The 17,893-nt window shown below is 39.3% G+C and overlaps 1 protein-coding gene across 1 annotated transcript in view; it reads left to right on the forward strand.

Annotated features, from left to right (window-relative positions):
• LOC137296105 (exportin-T-like) overlaps positions 1 to 16,937 on the forward strand; it is a 28,204-nt gene extending 11,267 nt beyond the window's left edge. Inside the window, exons 8-26 of the mRNA XM_067827786.1 lie at positions 74 to 153; positions 668 to 863; positions 1,483 to 1,545; positions 2,406 to 2,477; positions 5,053 to 5,181; positions 5,318 to 5,386; positions 5,638 to 5,757; positions 6,109 to 6,203; positions 6,390 to 6,555; positions 6,893 to 7,035; positions 7,639 to 7,924; positions 8,634 to 8,823; positions 9,377 to 9,444; positions 10,122 to 10,170; positions 10,579 to 10,694; positions 11,197 to 11,244; positions 11,631 to 11,702; positions 12,740 to 12,793; positions 13,317 to 16,937. Coding sequence (XP_067683887.1) covers positions 74 to 153; positions 668 to 863; positions 1,483 to 1,545; positions 2,406 to 2,477; positions 5,053 to 5,181; positions 5,318 to 5,386; positions 5,638 to 5,757; positions 6,109 to 6,203; positions 6,390 to 6,555; positions 6,893 to 7,035; positions 7,639 to 7,924; positions 8,634 to 8,823; positions 9,377 to 9,444; positions 10,122 to 10,170; positions 10,579 to 10,694; positions 11,197 to 11,244; positions 11,631 to 11,702; positions 12,740 to 12,793; positions 13,317 to 13,343 — 2,043 coding nt within the window. The 3' untranslated portion in view covers positions 13,344 to 16,937. The remainder of the gene's footprint in view (positions 1 to 73; positions 154 to 667; positions 864 to 1,482; positions 1,546 to 2,405; positions 2,478 to 5,052; positions 5,182 to 5,317; positions 5,387 to 5,637; positions 5,758 to 6,108; positions 6,204 to 6,389; positions 6,556 to 6,892; positions 7,036 to 7,638; positions 7,925 to 8,633; positions 8,824 to 9,376; positions 9,445 to 10,121; positions 10,171 to 10,578; positions 10,695 to 11,196; positions 11,245 to 11,630; positions 11,703 to 12,739; positions 12,794 to 13,316) is intronic.
• Positions 16,938 to 17,893: the final 956 nt, after the last annotated feature.

Below are 17,893 nucleotides of genomic sequence, written 5' to 3' on the forward strand. Positions count from 1 at the left end.
TAAACCGACAGTTTTGGGTTACTCAAATCTTACTAAATATGACATGCCTAATGCCTCCATATCTGTTTGGAAGGATGAAGAGGGGGACTTCCTGGCCAAGCTTTCCAAGTTGATCAATGGTGTTGGCATGGCATTATTGACATCATGGCAGAAGTGAGTATTCCACAAAGTTGAAAAAAATATTTGTTTGTTGTTACAGGCTGATGGGGTAACCGAGTGATTTTAGCGAATTCTTATCACGCCTAGACCAACTTCTGATTCATCACATGGGTTCAATGTGGGAAGTTTATTTCTGGTATTCCTGCCATGTTTTTGCTGGAATATTGCTGAGTGTGGTGTAGAACAAAAAACTTGTTCTCTTATTGAATTTTCAGGAAATGATTATTAGATATTGTACACCAAGGTGTTGATTGTTTTTCTTACAAATATGTCAGGATTCAGTGGTTGTGACAATGTTTACAATGCTTACTGTTGTATACCAACAATGGATACCCCACTTGGGACACTTGACAATTGAATGGGGGCCCCAGAGTTACTTCCCTTAGCCATGCCAGCTTCTAATGACTTATGTTCAAGCCTTAGATTTCTTAGATTTCTTTCTTTCTGTTACTTTGTTTGATCTAAATCTGCCAAGACATCCATTCTTCAATGACCATGTCCATTGTAGGTTAGCTAAAAGTGGTGATACACAGTCTACAAATAACACCCTACAAGCTCTGGAGACCAAAGTGCCATACATGCTGCGGTTCCTTGGTGATGAAGATGACGATGTGTCAGGGGCTGTTGCAAACTTCTCTCAAGAATACATCAACTTGTTGAAGCAAATAGCTCCCCTCACACCCAAACAGAGGGAAAACATGGAGGTAGGACTTTATATACAACACTGCTTTGAGTTAACTCCTCCTTTACTAACTTTACTATTCCTGTACTAACTGATGGTGGAAGTCCGAGTCCACCACAAGGGGAATTCTCCTTTCGTGAAACAGAACTACAGTCATCTTGTTGGGACTTTTCAACAAATATATCAACTTTTGATATTCCCCTCTTTATATTACTCAAAGAAACACTATTGTAAGGATGTTTTATGTTACAACCAGTTAGAGTCCTAGAAAATGAAAATGTCTGAAATTCTTACATTTGTCAGAGAGTGATGTACATTAGTCTTGCAGGGTCAGCTGTTTCTATACGTGGTAGTTTGTCAATATTAAACCCTGCTGCATACGTATGATAAAGTATACATGAACTTAGTACACTTTTCCAACTTTCAGCATCTACATCACATACGTACGTGGGGATAATAAACTGTTTTAGGTCTTCAGCAGTAAGGGATGACATTCTCACTGTGTAAACCATTCTATTTTTGTGACCATATGAAATGTTTCATATACTGTCAGAAAATGTTTCTATCAAGTTGTTGTTTGTTGGTATTCATGTGACGTCCTGTACCTTGTTGTATTGACGCTAATTCTATTTGTTTGGCAGGGTCTCCTTTATACAATTGTCAAGAAAATGAAGTATGATGACTCTTACAATTTTGACCAAGAGGTAACTGTGATTTTCTCTTCTTCTTAGCTTTTTTAAAATTATAACAAATTAAAGGTCGACTTTGTATATAGTAATTGTCAAGGCTGTTCTGAAAGCTGTCATAATATCCCAACTGTAGATCTTTGTTCATGCTGTTGATCTGATCTATACTCTTTATAAAAAGTAGGGGAACCTGAATTTGAAGTCTGGTAGAAAGAAAACCATTGAGGAATGTTACAATGACATTCATCTTGTGTATGCAGCATCATTTCATGTTATCACCACTCACAAAAACAAGGCATGGAAAGCACATGCAACATGGGAGCCTCGTACATGTGCACGAGGTGTCATTATGAATCTTGACATTTTTCAGGCAGGTCAATAAATCACTGTAGACCATTTTTTGTGATAATTTTCTTGCATCTGTGCATGGTTAGGGTTTTCAGGGTCAAATCACACACTACTGACTGAAAATTTTAAACCTGAAATTTTCATGTCGTACTCCAGTCACCTAACAAGGGGGATAACTGAACACACACCTTTCTTTGAATGAAATACATGTGGTGACGCGCTCAAAACTTCCATTATTGCTGTATCAACATTGATTCAATCCAGTATATCTCCCAATTTTGACAATTGTACATTGAAAGTACTGTTTCCCTACTTTTTTTGAAGAGTATATGTTCATACTGATGGTCTGATAAATCTGGCCCACTATTTACAGACCGCTGCTGTATGAATACTGTTGAGTGTGGCATTTAACAACAAACATTAAAAAATAATCAGGGAATACTTTGTCTTTAATTAATTTTCTACTTAAGTCTGTATCCTGTCTAAAATGTGTGTGTGTGTGTAATGTCTGTGTGTGTCACGTGATACAGGGAGAAGATGAGGCCATGTTTCAGGAGTATCGGAAACAGCTCAAGGTCATCTTCAACAACCTGGCTCAGCTGGTGAGTCCAACTTCCTACATAGTAATAACAATGGAGTATCAAGAAATGCTAGGTAGCTAACTGTTTAAAGTGTACCACAGAAAGTACCTTGATGAGATTAGGATTGAAACTTGCTTGAATGTCTGTCTCACTAATATTTACCTAGTAAGAAAAGTATGTATTGTTTCCTAACAGTGTTATAACATGTAGATTTATTGGTAGAAGGCAACATCAAATTACCACTGGAACCATGTGTTCTGTTGGTGTCGCCTGTTGCAATATCAACACTGACTGACACATACCGGACTACACTGATGTGTACCTGGCGTGGAAACTAGTGACAGTTGTAGGGCAACTTAATACAGCTATATCATTTGTTACTGATCTTGTTAGCTCTTCAGGTAGGGCATTTGTTAACAGAAATATTAGCATCAAGAATAAAGGTCCAGTTTAACAAAGGTTTGATCTTAGGTGTGGATGCAAGTGCTGGTTTATTTTAGACAGGGACTGTTGCAGAGAAACTTGAGGCTTATATCAAGCACTGGGTGAAGACTTTCAGATATATAGTGTCACATATTGAAAATAGGAACTTTACCACCTGTAACATATCTATCATGAATGTCATATATAAAGCCTGTCAATATTTCTAAAATGTTGATAGAACTTGGAAACAGCAGACAATGATACTTTGATACTGATGAGGTCAGTATGAAATACCTGCAGTGCAGTATTCATGATGGTAGGGATAGGTATTGTAGGTTCAAAGTGTACAACTCTACATTGCTTGATTGCCATTTTTATCGTTCTATTTTGTATAATTCAAAATTTTGAGTTCAGAAGCAAACAAAAAAGTTAATAAATAGAACATTAGCAAGATGATGGTGATAACGACCACCCACACTGCTATCTTTGAGACACTGATGTTTTAGGCAGAAGTGTTGGGATGCAGCTGTACTTGAGGGAGGTAACTGAGAAGTCACTTATCATCTTTGAGAACTTGCCTTTTAAAATTACATAAACATTCAGAAGGTGTTTGGTAAGTGTATAACATTAAATACGTGATGTAATTACCTAATATACAGAGCATTAGCGTTTGATACGTATCATAGAACGATACAAATGGATGTCATTAGACTGATGCACCAATAATACTGGGCACCTTGCATGAGAGCCTTTTAAACTCACTTGGACTGAAGAAATATCCAGTTTAGACAATGTGCCAGATGGTAGAGCTGATAGTAATGGTACAAGTCATGGACAGAACTGAGATTTTATGCCACTGTTGATAACCTGCTGGATTGGACAGATGCCGGTTTGGGCAGCTTCCACTGTACATTAAATGATACATTTCTGTTGCATCCACCAGGAACATTTTGTTAAACACATTTATGTTTGTCTCAGAGCATTTTTTTTAGTTCCATGGTTACTGTTACTTTCTTGTTAATTATCGGGTATGTGAAGGATTGTCTGATGATGAAACACTAAGGAACTAAGTTGTAACCCTCAAGTCTGATTGGCCCCAGTGTTGTTTTATTTGATTGATAGAAGGCTTTATTGGTTTATCACCTCCATTTTGACATGTTACTATGTGCCATATTACAGAAAACATTTAGTGTCACACTTTTCTTCACCTCTCCAATTCTCATTCCTGATGGCATGTTTACTCTAATGCCTTGTCCCGTGATGTTTCAAAACTTATATCTGATGTCACCCTTCTCTGTTGTGACATTTAACACATTGGTAGGAAGCAACATCAAATTACCACTGGAACCATGTGTTCTGTTGGTGTCGCCTGTTGCAATATCAACACTGACTGACACATACCGGACTACACTGATGTGTGCCTGGCGTGGAAACTACAGTGACAGTTGTAGAGAAACTTCAGGCTTTCATCTAGCTTGTGCTGAAGCCATCCAGACCTATAGGGTTAAAGCAGGAACTTAACCACTTTCCTACAAAACTATAACCATTTCTCATTAATAGCATGGTTAGTGTGTGCTTGCATCATTAAACAGTTGAACAGCTTTAGTGAAAAATAAGATGGCACCACGGGACATTTTATGTCTATTTTGACATGCTTTAAGGTGAAAATATGTAAAACAGACATGTAAAAAATACGAAAATGTTTCAAATGGTATAGAAGTGACCTGCCGGCATAAAACATTTGAATCTGATGTACGCAACATCAAATTACCAGTGTCACAGCTTGTAGCATTGGTGTCGCCTGTTGCAACATGAACTCATGATGAAGGATGACTTTACACTGATCAGGTGGTGATGCAGACCCCTCTGACATTTAGAGTCACCTACACTCACTTGACTGTTGATACGCATATTGTGTCCTATCTTATCTTTCAGTTTCTTTCAGTCTTATACAACTGTGTTCTGGTCTCTAATGAGATTGGAATATTCACTACAAGGGGGGATTGCCTCACTTCCTGGAGCCAATTTTCAGCATTGAATGGAACAATGTCAGTGTTTTACCTTAATCTACAAAACAAAGGACAGTTTCTTTCTGTTGTATTGTTTTGGTGATAGTTTGTTAGGTTGACACTGATGAACATGTGTTGAATTCATGGCTGTTGTCTCCCTGCAGGACTCGGAACTGGTGATAGTGACAGTGCACAACATCGTGACGCGAACACTGCCACAGTGGGAGGCGATGGAGTTGAAGGATGTTGAGATGGCCATCAACCTGCTGTACATGCTGGGCGAGGCTGTGCCGGTCAGTACAAGGAAGAATAATGGGCTGATTTAACTAAACCTAGTCGTTGGAATTTGATAAAATAGCAATCAGTGATCAATGATTGATATAGTTCTGTTCACCGCCATGTAATTTCTGTATGTCCTTTTGTTTACAGGCTTCTCAAGGACAACACTTCAGCGGCAACCTCGCTAAAGCTTCTGCCCTTCAGGAAATGATGAGACTGGTTAGTTGACTTCATTGACTGCATGCATCTGTCAGGTCACATGCATTTGACACGGACAAAGTTGCCAACACAGACAAAGAGCACTCTCACAAACACAAAAGGGAGCACCCGATTTTGGTTTAGTTACTGTATTTGCAGATTAATTAGATTGTCTTGTAAATCACTCTGAAAACTTTTATTAAACCTGCAGCAAAACACTTTGTGATTACTTGCAGTTTGTTTAACCTGGATTTGTTTGTGTGTGTCTCCAGCTGATCACCAGCCGTGTGAGCTGTAGGGGACATGTCATGATCCAGCTCCAGTTCTTTGAGACTGTCGTCCGGTATGACAAGTTCTTCAGCTGCGAACCAGATCACATCCCAGAGGTTCTGGTGAGTTGAATAACAACATTTACATGTTGTCCACTCAGCCATTATGTAATTTCCAAGTCAGCTTTCTGATGCATTAGCCTGGTTGTTGAAGCTACAACTGTCTCATCACTAATGTTGCCTGGTGGACCTTAGCTTGATTCATGCCATAAGGTTATAAGTGAAATTAAGATGGACTTCTTTCCTGCAGAGTTGTCTGTACAGTTCTGACACGTTCAACAGAAATTACAAGGGCCTCCTTGCCATGATTCAGATCTTAGAATTACCTGTTTTAGGGGGTGTAGAGTCAAAGCATGGAAAGACCACAGGTTCCCCGTTAGTTGGATGTCATCTTTATGTACTGGTTGTTTTCAGATGGCGTTTTTGGATGAGAGGGGGTTCCGCAACCAATCACCAAAAGTCCGCAGTCGCACGTCGTACCTGTTTTCAAGATTCATCAAGGGATTAAAGTAAGGTTCACATGATTTGTTTGATGAAGGAAAGGTAATCCTGTTATCAGATTTTGTTCTTTTTATTCCAAGAAGTATTGAGGATTAATTATGTCATCATCGTATCCTACTGACATAGACTTGGAATAATATTGACATGAATAACTGAAGTTGACAAAGTGTATTAAATGTGTCTGTGTTCTGCAGGAGTCACATGCAACCCTACCTGGAGGATGTCCTGAAACGTCTCCAGGACCTCCTCGTCCTCAACACCCCAGACAATGGCTACCTGCACCTCCTGTCGGACGATGACCAGTTATTTATGTATGAGTCGGCCGGCATACTCGTCGTCTCCAGCACCTTGTCACCTGAGGTCAGTATGATAATATGTGCTTTGTCACAAGTGGTATCAGAAACTTTCTGGTGTAGTTTTTATGTGTGTTCTGTGTAGTATCTCAGATGCGTAAACAAAGCTGCTGACTTTGAAAAAAATCATGTTAGCAAATTTGTCTGTTTGGCTAATGAATGATTCAGATAAACTGAAGAAATGAAAATATGTCTCAAAATCAGCATCATTGCCAAGTATATAATTAGATAAACCCTTTCTTGTTAACCATCACTAATATTTATACAATATCACATGCAGTCATTCACTCACTGTTTTGCTAATTGGCCCAGATATAAACAAAACTCATTACTTGTATTTCCAGAAGAAGCAAGTGTTGATGAAAAATCTCTTGGCACCAATTGCAAACAAATTTGAAGAGTTGCTGACAAAACTGTACACTGAGACGGATGAGTCACGTAGACTGTTATATGCCAGATGTATTTCTACTGCCATGTCATTAGCAAGGTGAGATAGACAGCTCCTCAAGACTTATGAATGGGGATTTTTTTTATTTTTGTGAGACAGTGACAGAGAATGTTTTCCTTGTCAGATAGGGGAGATGGGGTAGCCTGCTGCTTTGCTCATCACTTCAGAGACCCGAGTTTCAATCCGCTCTTGGGTACAGTGGATGAAGTCCTTTTCTGATGTTCCCCACCTTGTGTGATATTGGTGGAATACTGAAAAGAGCAGTGTAAAACTAAACTCACTCACACACTCACTCCTTTGAAAGTGTTAAAGTTAGATGTTATAGACCTTCAACACTTTTTGGGGGCAACACCTAGGTTCCCGTGTAGAGTTGTGTCCCTTGGATCCTAACTTGCTCTGATCATAACAGTTCTTGTCAGCACCAAACCAGAGCTTTTGTTTTTGAAAATGTAAACATCTGTGAAAGGTGTCTGCAGAATCTTCACCCATTAAGCTCACATTCAACTCTAATACTGTTCAAGGAGATGTCCCTTTACTCACAAAACACACTCTGTCTCTTATCAGTGTCACCTGCCATGATATTGCTGGAATATTGCTAAAAGTGGTGTAAAACCATGCTCACTCACTCTGTCTCTCATCCAGTCGTGCCAGCAAGGGTTTCTCCAGCCAACAGACAATGAAGCAGAGCGGCTGCATTGCAGCTTTCACGGAGCTGCTGAAGCTGTTCCTGAGTGCGCTGAACACACCTGTGCACCGCCAGCTGATCCACATGGGTGTGCGGCAGTACCTGCACCGGATGGTGGTATGCATGGAGGACGAGATCCTTCCCTTCATCCCCATCACACTGGAGCACCTCCTCAAGCAGCCGGAGGCCAAGGAGATGTACGACTTCATTCCACTCATGAACCAGCTCATCATGAAGTTTAAGGTAGGTTCATGTTGCAGTGATATACCATTTGATTCAACATCAGAATTGAATGCCAAAAACCTTAGGCTGGTTGTTAAAGGTAACTTAAGGGATTGAGTGTTCAGTATTTGATGACTTGTTTCATTGTGGATCTTTATTAGAATCATTCTTCAGCAACCCACTCTTGTAGTATGAGGCGACTGAGAGGATCAGGTGGTCAGGCATGTCTCTGTTCAGTAGACTCATGCTCATGATGATGATGATGGTCACTGGATTGTCTTGTCAAGACTTCATTATTTACATGCCACCATCATGTAGTTGGAATGTTGTGGCTTTAAACAAAATACTAACAAACATTGTGTGTGTGGTCTACTACATATGTACACTGTATGGATAGATGTTCTGGTCAGTTGTCTACATTCTTTGGAACCATTCAGATATGTTGCCTTTTGCTTGAATGGAATCGCCCAAGGGATTTTGGATTGTAATATTTCCCATCAATCACTGCCGATCACAAGAACTGACTTTATAAAGATGAAGTTCAGACTCTGGCGACTTCATTGACATATCATAGTGGACAGCTTTGGTAGTGGTCTTTGGGTTGGCTCAGGCTTGATTGTTTATACACTGCCAGCATGTATCTTTTGCCAGGAGTATTGGTGAGTGCACCATTAAACTACGAACAAAACATAATCATGAACCCTTGATATCTGATTTGCTGTTGTTACAGTCTGCCATTGGACCATTCCTGAGTGAGGTATTCATGCCGTTTGTGACAACGATCTTCCAAGTTCTGTCATCTCCGGCTGATGAGCGAGACCAGGAGGTTAGGGAAGAGAGGAAACTGCTGCAGCGTGGATACTACCAGTTCCTGTCTACCATTGTTACCCATGATGCACTGGAAGTCCTCCGAACTCAAGGTACGAGCTGGAAGTGTCTGTGCAGTCGTTGTCACTTACACTGAATGTGGACATAAGCTAACAGGCAGCCCGGTATTCAGCTCCTTATTGTTTTAAGTTTTATGAAGTATAGTTGAACCCCACTGTTCAAGCTCAGATATGATGAATTATTAGTTGTGTTCACGGTCTAGTCCCTCTAGACACTACATTTCATACCATTTTAACTTACATGTGTTAGTGAAGATACATAATAATTGAAACAAATTTAAGAGTTTCACTTTTCAGACAAATATCTGTTGTTTTGATCATGCCATATAATGTCATATTAACTGTTAATAACTTAATCATTTTGAAGATACATCTGTTATTCCTGTTTCAGACAATATGCTTCTTTATATATCAACCTGGAGGGTGGCACAATTGATCTCATGTCCCCCAGCCTCAGCCCCAGCCCCCATTCCCAAACCCTAGCCAGCCCCAGCCCCATGATGTTACCTGGGCTTTACAGCTTATGTTGATTCGGAAAGTAAACAGTACCATGACTTCGTGTTCTAACATGGCTGCTTTGTTACAGACATGCAGAACCTGAACCAGGTGTTGATGTCCATCGTCCAGGGCGCCGTGGAGATGCCAGATCCTCAGGTGGGTGACCTTGATACATAGGTAAACCATCCTGACCAGTCGTCGGACACTGATCTTTAGAGACATGACACGATGAGGCATGGGTGCTCAGGCAGCTACAGCTCTTGGTGCCAGATTGCTTCCCTTAGTTCAGACAGGATCAGTCTGAATTCCAGATAATGAATTCACAGAATTCACCCTGATAATGATCCTTGGTTTATCACCTCCATTTTGACATGTTACTATGTGCCATATTACAGAAAACATTTAGTGTCACACTTTTCTTCACCTCTCCAATTCTCATTCCTGATGGCATGTTTACTCTAATGCCTTGTCCCGTGATGTTTCAAAACTTATATCTGATGTCACCCTTCTCTGTTGTGACATTTAACACATTGGTAGAAAGCAACATCAAATTACCACTGGAACCATGTGTTCTGTTGGTGTCGCCTGTTGCAATATCAACACTGACTGACACATACCGGACTACACTGATGTGTGCCTGGCGTGGAAACTAGTGACAGTTGTAGGGCAACTCAATACAGCTATATCACTTGTTACTGATCTTGTTGACTCTTCAGGTAGGGCATTTGTTAACAGAAATATTAGCATCAAGAATAAAGGTCCAGTTTAACAAGGCTTAGTGCTGTGGTTTAGGTGCAAGTGCTGGTATATTTCAGTCCTCCATTTTATTTCAGAGCCAGAAGTTGTGTTTCAACATCTTGAAGAAACTCATTGAGGCCTGGGGTGAGTTGAGAGTCCATATGTTGGGGAGATTTTTGTTTAACGCTGTCGATTCAGCCATTTTACTAACAAAAAAAACAGCATGGCAGAAGTTTGCTTCAGATTGTGTGCAAGTCCTGGGAAATGCTGTATTTAATGAAGATAACACCTCCTCCTCTTTGTCTAAAGACCTTAACATGCTGATCATGATGAAGGATTATGCGGTACCTCTGGTGCCACTTGCAGCTGTGCAGCAATACACTAATTTAACCTCCAAATGAATAAAGATTGTACTAGACAACAAATGATTTTCCTTGGAAAATGAATCCATATGTTTGTATGAACCCTGTAAAATGAATCCATATGTTTGTATGAACCCTGTGTAGTGGAATACAGTGATCCATCTTGATTCATGTCCCTGGCATGTTTCAGGCGGTAACAATGGCATTGTGGGATTCCTTGACTTCCTCTACAAGAGTATAATTCCAGCCTGTTTCCTGGCACCGATGAAACCAACCTTTGACCTCACTGACGGTCAAACAGCACTAGTGAGTTATCAGTTGTCAATGATATATCATACATTACTGTTGTCAATCCATATCACCTTAATGACAACCAAACCTTCGCTGTGTAGATAGTAGCGTGTTCATCAGTTAATTAATAAAACAAAACCAGTTATTGACAAAAGTGTAAATGTGATGTCACATCAATGAGTTTGATAGACACAAAGATTTGTGCTTCCTGGCTGCTAGGTTTGTGTTAGACATTGTTGACAAATATGATCCAGTAGATTGAGGTTTTGAGATATGCATAGTTGTGTCCCTTGGCATATTAGGCATTGTGATCGTGGCTTCGCATCCCAGGTCGCAATATCATATTCCCAAGTTTGTCAGCACCAAACTAATAAATTTGGGTTTCACCAAAGTGGACCTGTGTCATTTCATGATTCTTAAATTAACCGTTGTGTTGTAACAGAAATTCTTTTCAAAGCTGAAGAAAACTGACCTTGTTTGCACTCACTCACTTACACTGGTGTTGCTGTTGTTTCAGGCTCTAGGTGAATGTGCCATGTGCTTGAAGAGCATCTTTGACAAGAGGGTATGTTCAGTTGTAATCATGATAATGTTATCTGTCTGCATTTATATATCCACAAACATTTTCTGGAAATGCTGTTTCTGAGGTATACTTATTTGCCAGCATAGTAAAACATATGAATCATTTCACATACTGGGCTCAGCATCAAACTATTTGCGATCTCCCTTAACTTCTACACAGTCAGTCTTTATGGATCTCTTTTACCCAAGCCTTGGAGTGTGAAGCATAATGACCTGAGCTTGGTACAGAATTGTACTGACAGTACAGATTTTCACAAGACTCTGGCTTAGGACTAGCTGATGTTACCTGTATCAGGTATTCAGGTTGTAATGACCAAGTGTCATGTTGTTATCTGTCCATGAACTGACATGTTTTGTTTGGTTACACAGGGAGAAGAGTCCCTGAACTACCTGCAGTCAGAGTACTTCCCTACTCTCAACGTCAACCCAGAGCTCACACAGGTAATGAATAGGAGGCGATCAGCTGGTTAAACAATTCTTTTGGACATTCGGAGTCTGGGTTTCATTCTCCACTTAAGAACCATATGTGAATATCAGTTCTTGAGTCCTTGCCCAGTCTAAGTAAACTTAGTCTCAGTGCTTTTAAACTCCACTACTGAGTCTAACAAAACCTTATGGGAGGTCGCGTCAGGTAACCTTTGAGATTGACCAATAAGAACACAGCTTACTAAATCGCGAAAGTGGACATTCGCATATACATTTTGAACTTTTACCTCAGAAAGGTTTGTATCCGAACGATTGTGAATACTATTTTCCATACGATCGCTACGGGGTAATACACATGGAGCATGCTAGATTACTGTCAACAGTGAGTAAACAGTTGCTGAAAATAGCATTTTTGTCAATATTCAAGGATGTCAGCTTGCTTGTCAGTGAGCTAATGCTAACCATGTCATCAAAAAGCCCTAAGCATATATACTGCAGGCCAAATACCTGTGTTTTATGCAGATTTTCGTTTATTGAAGGTTCAGTGTCAGTGGCTAGCAAATTTTTTAAGTCCCGCCAAACCCTAAACAGTAGCAGTTATCTGATTGGGTAAATCCGTTCGGCCTTCTCGCGCTTGATTGGACAGTCGTAGGTCACTCAAGGGTTACCTGACGCGACCTCCTAGGTTTTGTTAGACTCAGTAGTGGAGTGTAACTAAGAGTACTAAGACTAAGTTTACTTAGACTCAGTAGTGGAGCGTAACTAAGAGTACTAAGACTAAGTTTACTTAGACTCAGTAGTGGAGTGTAACTAAGAGTACTAAGAGTACTAAGACTAGTTTACTTAGACTGAGTCCTTGCCATGAATGCTACTGCCATAAACACCTCGTCATCAAATCAGTTAACTTCCCTGACTCACTCCATCTCACTCAATGAGAAAACAGTTTAGGACGCTTTCTTTACATTTACGTAAGAATAAAGAGATGGGCAATTTCTATGAATCTTGATAATTATTAAACAGTATGTTCATTTTTATAATTTTCTTTGTTGCAGGAATTTTGTCAGGCTTTGAGGGCAGACCAGAAAACTTTTAGGAACTATTTAAAAGTAAGTGTTAAAAACATTACGAGAAAGGAGAAAAGTTGGTGTGAGTTGAGTTTTGAGGTATATAATGATGGCTGTCTTGGTGTGATGGAATTAAATGGTTTCTGCATAATTAGATACCTTGGAAGATAATTGGACCCACAGTGATTGAATCAGTGATGAAATGTTCTGAATCAAGGATGGATTTAGTCCCCAACAGATGATGCATGTTGTATGAGGTGAACTGACACATTCGGGAAATTGATGGACGTCATGTTGTCATAACCTGTTAGTTGTTTATCATTGCTCATGACATCAATCATTGCTTTGTTGGGCCCAGAGTTGTTGATTAATTTTGGGTTCTTATGGGAAACTTTACTGAGAGCAGAACCCAATAACAACCAGTTGTTAAATTTTCTTGATGAATCTATGCATGTTGGTGAAAATCTTCTGGTTGCCAAAACAATGCAGCAGATTCAGTTATTGAACTCTGATTTAATTTCCACCCACCTGCAGGTATTTCATAAGTGCTGTTTGTTTGTTTCAGACTTTCTTCCTGAAGGCAAAGTCCTGACATGAACACAAATTATGTAGATAGGATGTCCCACAGACACAACTTTGCAATTCTATACAAGCTTTAATGTGTTGATGGAGGCAACACAAGCTCCTTACACCTTGCTCAGTGTACAGTAAACTGCAGGTCTACTAACCAAAGGCTGACAAAGCACTGCTGGGAGTTTAAATAAATCCAAACCAGTGTGCTGATTCCCAGGCTGCTCTTGATGAAGGATTGGTTGTTGAGGCAGAGATACAACCAATGACAATTCTGGCATAATAGCTACAACTTTGTGCCTAATTATGCTTTGCCTTTCCTCTTTGACTACTGTTCTAGTCCCCATTTTTACACAAAGTATTTATATGCATAAATGTCCCAGAGACTTAAAGTGTTGTTGACATGAAGCTTTCTACAGACAGACTTTGCTGACTAATAAGAACCTATGCTTTCAAGATGTTAAGGTATCCTCTACTCGGTGATAAAACATTTCTGATTGCTTGTAGTGTTAAACCACAGATGCAGACAAGGAACTTGTATGAATATCAGTATTATTTAAGAGATCGAAACACTGCATTGTCCTCTGAAAAAAAACCCCCAAAGATATAATTAATTACATTTTTGGGGAGGGGGAGAAGTTTATGAATCTATGAAAGTTCTTTCTTTAACTTGGTCTTTGAATATAGTTGAAATTGCGTGGTCACACTGTGGAATACTAAACAATGATTTTTGCAGTTTCACAGGTATAAGTTCAGACTTGTTAGTCTAGTGCGTACTATCAGAGATTAGGATTATTGTTTGATTAGTAAGGTATTCAAGAGGCTAAATTGGTGGAATTATTTAGAATGTTTATTTTCTTGTGGCATAATCTGTTCACCACAGATGTGGTGATTAGATGAAAACTGTTGTTTCCTATCGTACCTGTTCAAAGATTTCCTGTGTGCTGATATACACCTGATAGTTACACCCTATACCTCTTTAACAAGATGGGCAATTAGTGAGAATAGTTTGGAATACATGGAGAAGTTAGTGATCACTATCTGGGTTATTAGCCAGGTTGAACCTCTTTGTTATATGAATATAACCACATTAATGTAAGTAGATGTTGAAAGTCTGGTAATGGGTGGTGATTGGAGACTGTAAACTGATACTACCATCATGCCGGTTTGTTGTGTGTGTACACTGATCTAGATGAAGCTGTGAGCTTCATGTAATGAAGTTCTTACATTTTCAGAAACTTGGTACTGGGTATATTTGACATTTGTTTGTCTCATGCTACAGGTATATTGACATGAGAACTTTTGGATTTAAAAGTGAAATTGTACAAAACCTTTGTTCCATATCTCATGATCGTCTTTGATCACCTGGCATATCTCCATTATGCCAGCTCTGAATCCACCTTCTGCTAATGGCTGAACTCGCCATCCCATCTCTCCTGTCATCAAAACAGACTTCCACTTGCTGGAAATATACCACTAATCCTAATTCCTCCTTTCAACATTAGATTGCAATAGACCTACAATGAAAAAGGTTAAAGCAAGCTGTACTGGACTTTCATCATACCTGATGACTTCTATAATTATTGTTTTGCTGGAAATTATTTTTATGTGTGCAGTAGAGAAAGTCATTGAACTACAAGGCAGTCACAGCTTCAGACCTTTCATGTCACTTACGTAACACTGCAGCTTGTTTCAGCAATGGAAGGACAGTTCTGTTTGTTGACAGATTTTGGGCGCTATCGATGCTGAACTGGGTACTAGACAAAAGCGATGGTGGTGATTAATCTCACCATCTGTGAGTGTAGATGTCATGTCTTTCTGTAAGGATTCTACTAGGACAGTTGTTTCTATCAGGGCTTGTTCATATCAGAGTGCCTGCTACTGTGTGAGTGAGGATGATGGTGGAAATATTACATGAATCTGCTTTTCAAAACGTGTCTCCAAACAAATTCAGTGTCAGAATTTTTCTCTCTGAAAAGAAGATGATTTGTTCAAGCATTGCCATCATAACACTTGCTCATTATAGTGTTTCCCAGAAAATGCGACTATGCTTGTCATAAGAGGCGACTATGCTTGTCACATGTGGCGACTAACGGGATCGGGTGGTCAGGCTCGCTGACTTGGTTGACACGTCATCGGTTCCCAAATTCGCTGATTGATGCTCATGTTGTTGATCACTGGATTGTCTGGTCCAGACTCGATTATTTAGAGACCGCCACCACATAACTGGAATATTGCTGAGTGCGGCTTAAAACTACACTCGCTCACTCACTCATAGTGTTTCACAGAGCTTGGTAGTTTGTTGCTCTTCACATCTTTCAATAGGGATCAGGCAGTTTTCTTTCCCTTTGGCAATAATATGTAACAAACCACCATCTTCGTTAGAGTTTGTAGTGTGTTGCAGTCAAAAATGTAGATTTTTACTCTAATTTTGATTCAGATCTGTTCATAATCTCTGACACATGCTTAGAAGAGATTGATACAACTGGAATGTGATTGGTTGGTTGCAGTCATAAGTATTGTTACTTAAAAACTTCAAATGTTTGATATGCATGTAAAGTGATAGCACTTTGAAGGAATTTATCATTACCTTTCCTTCATTAACGTGAATGCTTTGCAGATGAACTGGAATATGTTATTTATTTTGCTGTTATGTTCTCTTGTTATATGCTGACTAAGCGGTATATTTTACCATGTCAGGCAAGTGTGTGTACAAAGTGCGGCGTGTGAATGAGTGTTTTTATACTCTGTATATGTTTGTATATAGCAATATTGAGATGCTTTCAGTCACTGTGTTATTCTCAAGACATTCTTTAGCCACCTGCCTCCCCAGCTTACAGGATGTCAGAATTTAGGATTCCATTGTTTTGGGCTTTTCCAAATTTTAGATTCCATCAGTTTTGGTTAGGTCATATACAAGTTGCAGTTACATTTAATGTAAGTACAAATGTTCAGAATTCCTGTTCGCCAAGAAGTAAACCTAATGTAAATTGTTAGTTGATTACAGAGGTACTGAAAGTATTTGTATAAATAAAAAAGACACCAATGAAATTGGTTCAAGATAACTGCTGTCTGTAAAGACAAAATTGTAAAAAGTGTATAAACTGTACCATGTACCATTTTGTAAATGAACAGACATTGATTCATGTAACAGTTGTGTAGATATGGATGATGATTGCTGATGTTTCTGTTGAATGAGGCTGCTAGATGTCTGACAGTGTTATACAATTACATTGCTGATGGACCTGATGCTGGTGCTATTGAGAAACAAGACTACCCCGCTCAAGAAATGTTAACTAAATATTCAAATACAGAAAGCAGTTTGAAAGTAAGACATCAACACCAGAGAATATACAGTTTGGATTATACTGTCAGTCAACTCAGTCCCCAATGGACAAATAAAACCAAACAATGGTGCAGTCAAGTTTATAATTACTTGACTTGATTAACTTTGAAATTTTCAAATAGAATAAAATGTTCCAGGTAAATTTTTTAACCATCCTCGCTTTGTAATCTACATCAGATAATAAGTGAATAATAGAAAATATATATATTCATGATTCATGTTCCCATTTTGTATATTTTCACAATAAAGAGTCACTTCATTATTATCAAACCTGATGGTTCTGTTATTCCTGGTTTAGGGGTAAACCCATGTGTGGTAGACTCTTCTCTTATAGGTGTTCACATGTACATTGGTAAAACTCATTGTACATTGTCCCAGAATCAGTGATTCAAATTCAGTGTGCGTACAGGCTTGATGAAAAGGCCTTGAGATAACATTGTCTCTTTTTGTATTGACAGACTACGACTTTTAAAGCATTGGAAACGCTTTGATTTGTTTACTCAATGTCACACTCTGCCATATTCTATCTACATGGTGTCAGGCTATGAGTACTAAGTCGGCACCAGACATGAGGATCAACCTAACCTTGGGATAGCAGTCCCACAAAAGATTTGGGAAGCGATGACATTGGTTAAAGATCTGTTGACGATAAATATGTGAAAGCAAAATCTTGGTCGAAATCTCAATTTCTGTTGTGCGAACCATACACATCTGTGAAGATTAAGATGGCCATGGTTTCCGCAATTCCCTTTAAAGCGCTGCACACCCAAGGCTGGATCACGTGGGAGGGGATGGGTTTTGAGGATCCTTATTCTCGAAACGTATTTTTAAGAATTCTTAACTTTGATCGTGTTAAGAATGGGCCTACGAAGTTCGTAGGGCGACGAACGTTTCGAGAATACCTAGCCTTGTCTACACTTTCGACGGGTGGTCCTTGTGGACAACAGCCACATGCCTTCGATAATGACCTCGGCTCGATGTATTCTGGTACAACTCGCCCCATTACAAGTCTTTACAACACAGCACAATCAAACGTTCATTCACAATAACCAGAGACCATACAATAAATCTATTATATGGTCTCTCCAATAACAAAATCAAGTCTACTGCCATGTGGTATATCGTCCCTGACAATAACTCTTGGCTATATTTCAACAACATGACGGTACACCACAATATTACATTTGTTTGGCGATGACATATAAAGGGGAGAATGCAAATGCACT

Source organism: Haliotis asinina, chromosome 9, assembly GCF_037392515.1.
Source record: "Haliotis asinina isolate JCU_RB_2024 chromosome 9, JCU_Hal_asi_v2, whole genome shotgun sequence".
Taxonomy (NCBI): domain Eukaryota; kingdom Metazoa; phylum Mollusca; class Gastropoda; order Lepetellida; family Haliotidae; genus Haliotis; species Haliotis asinina.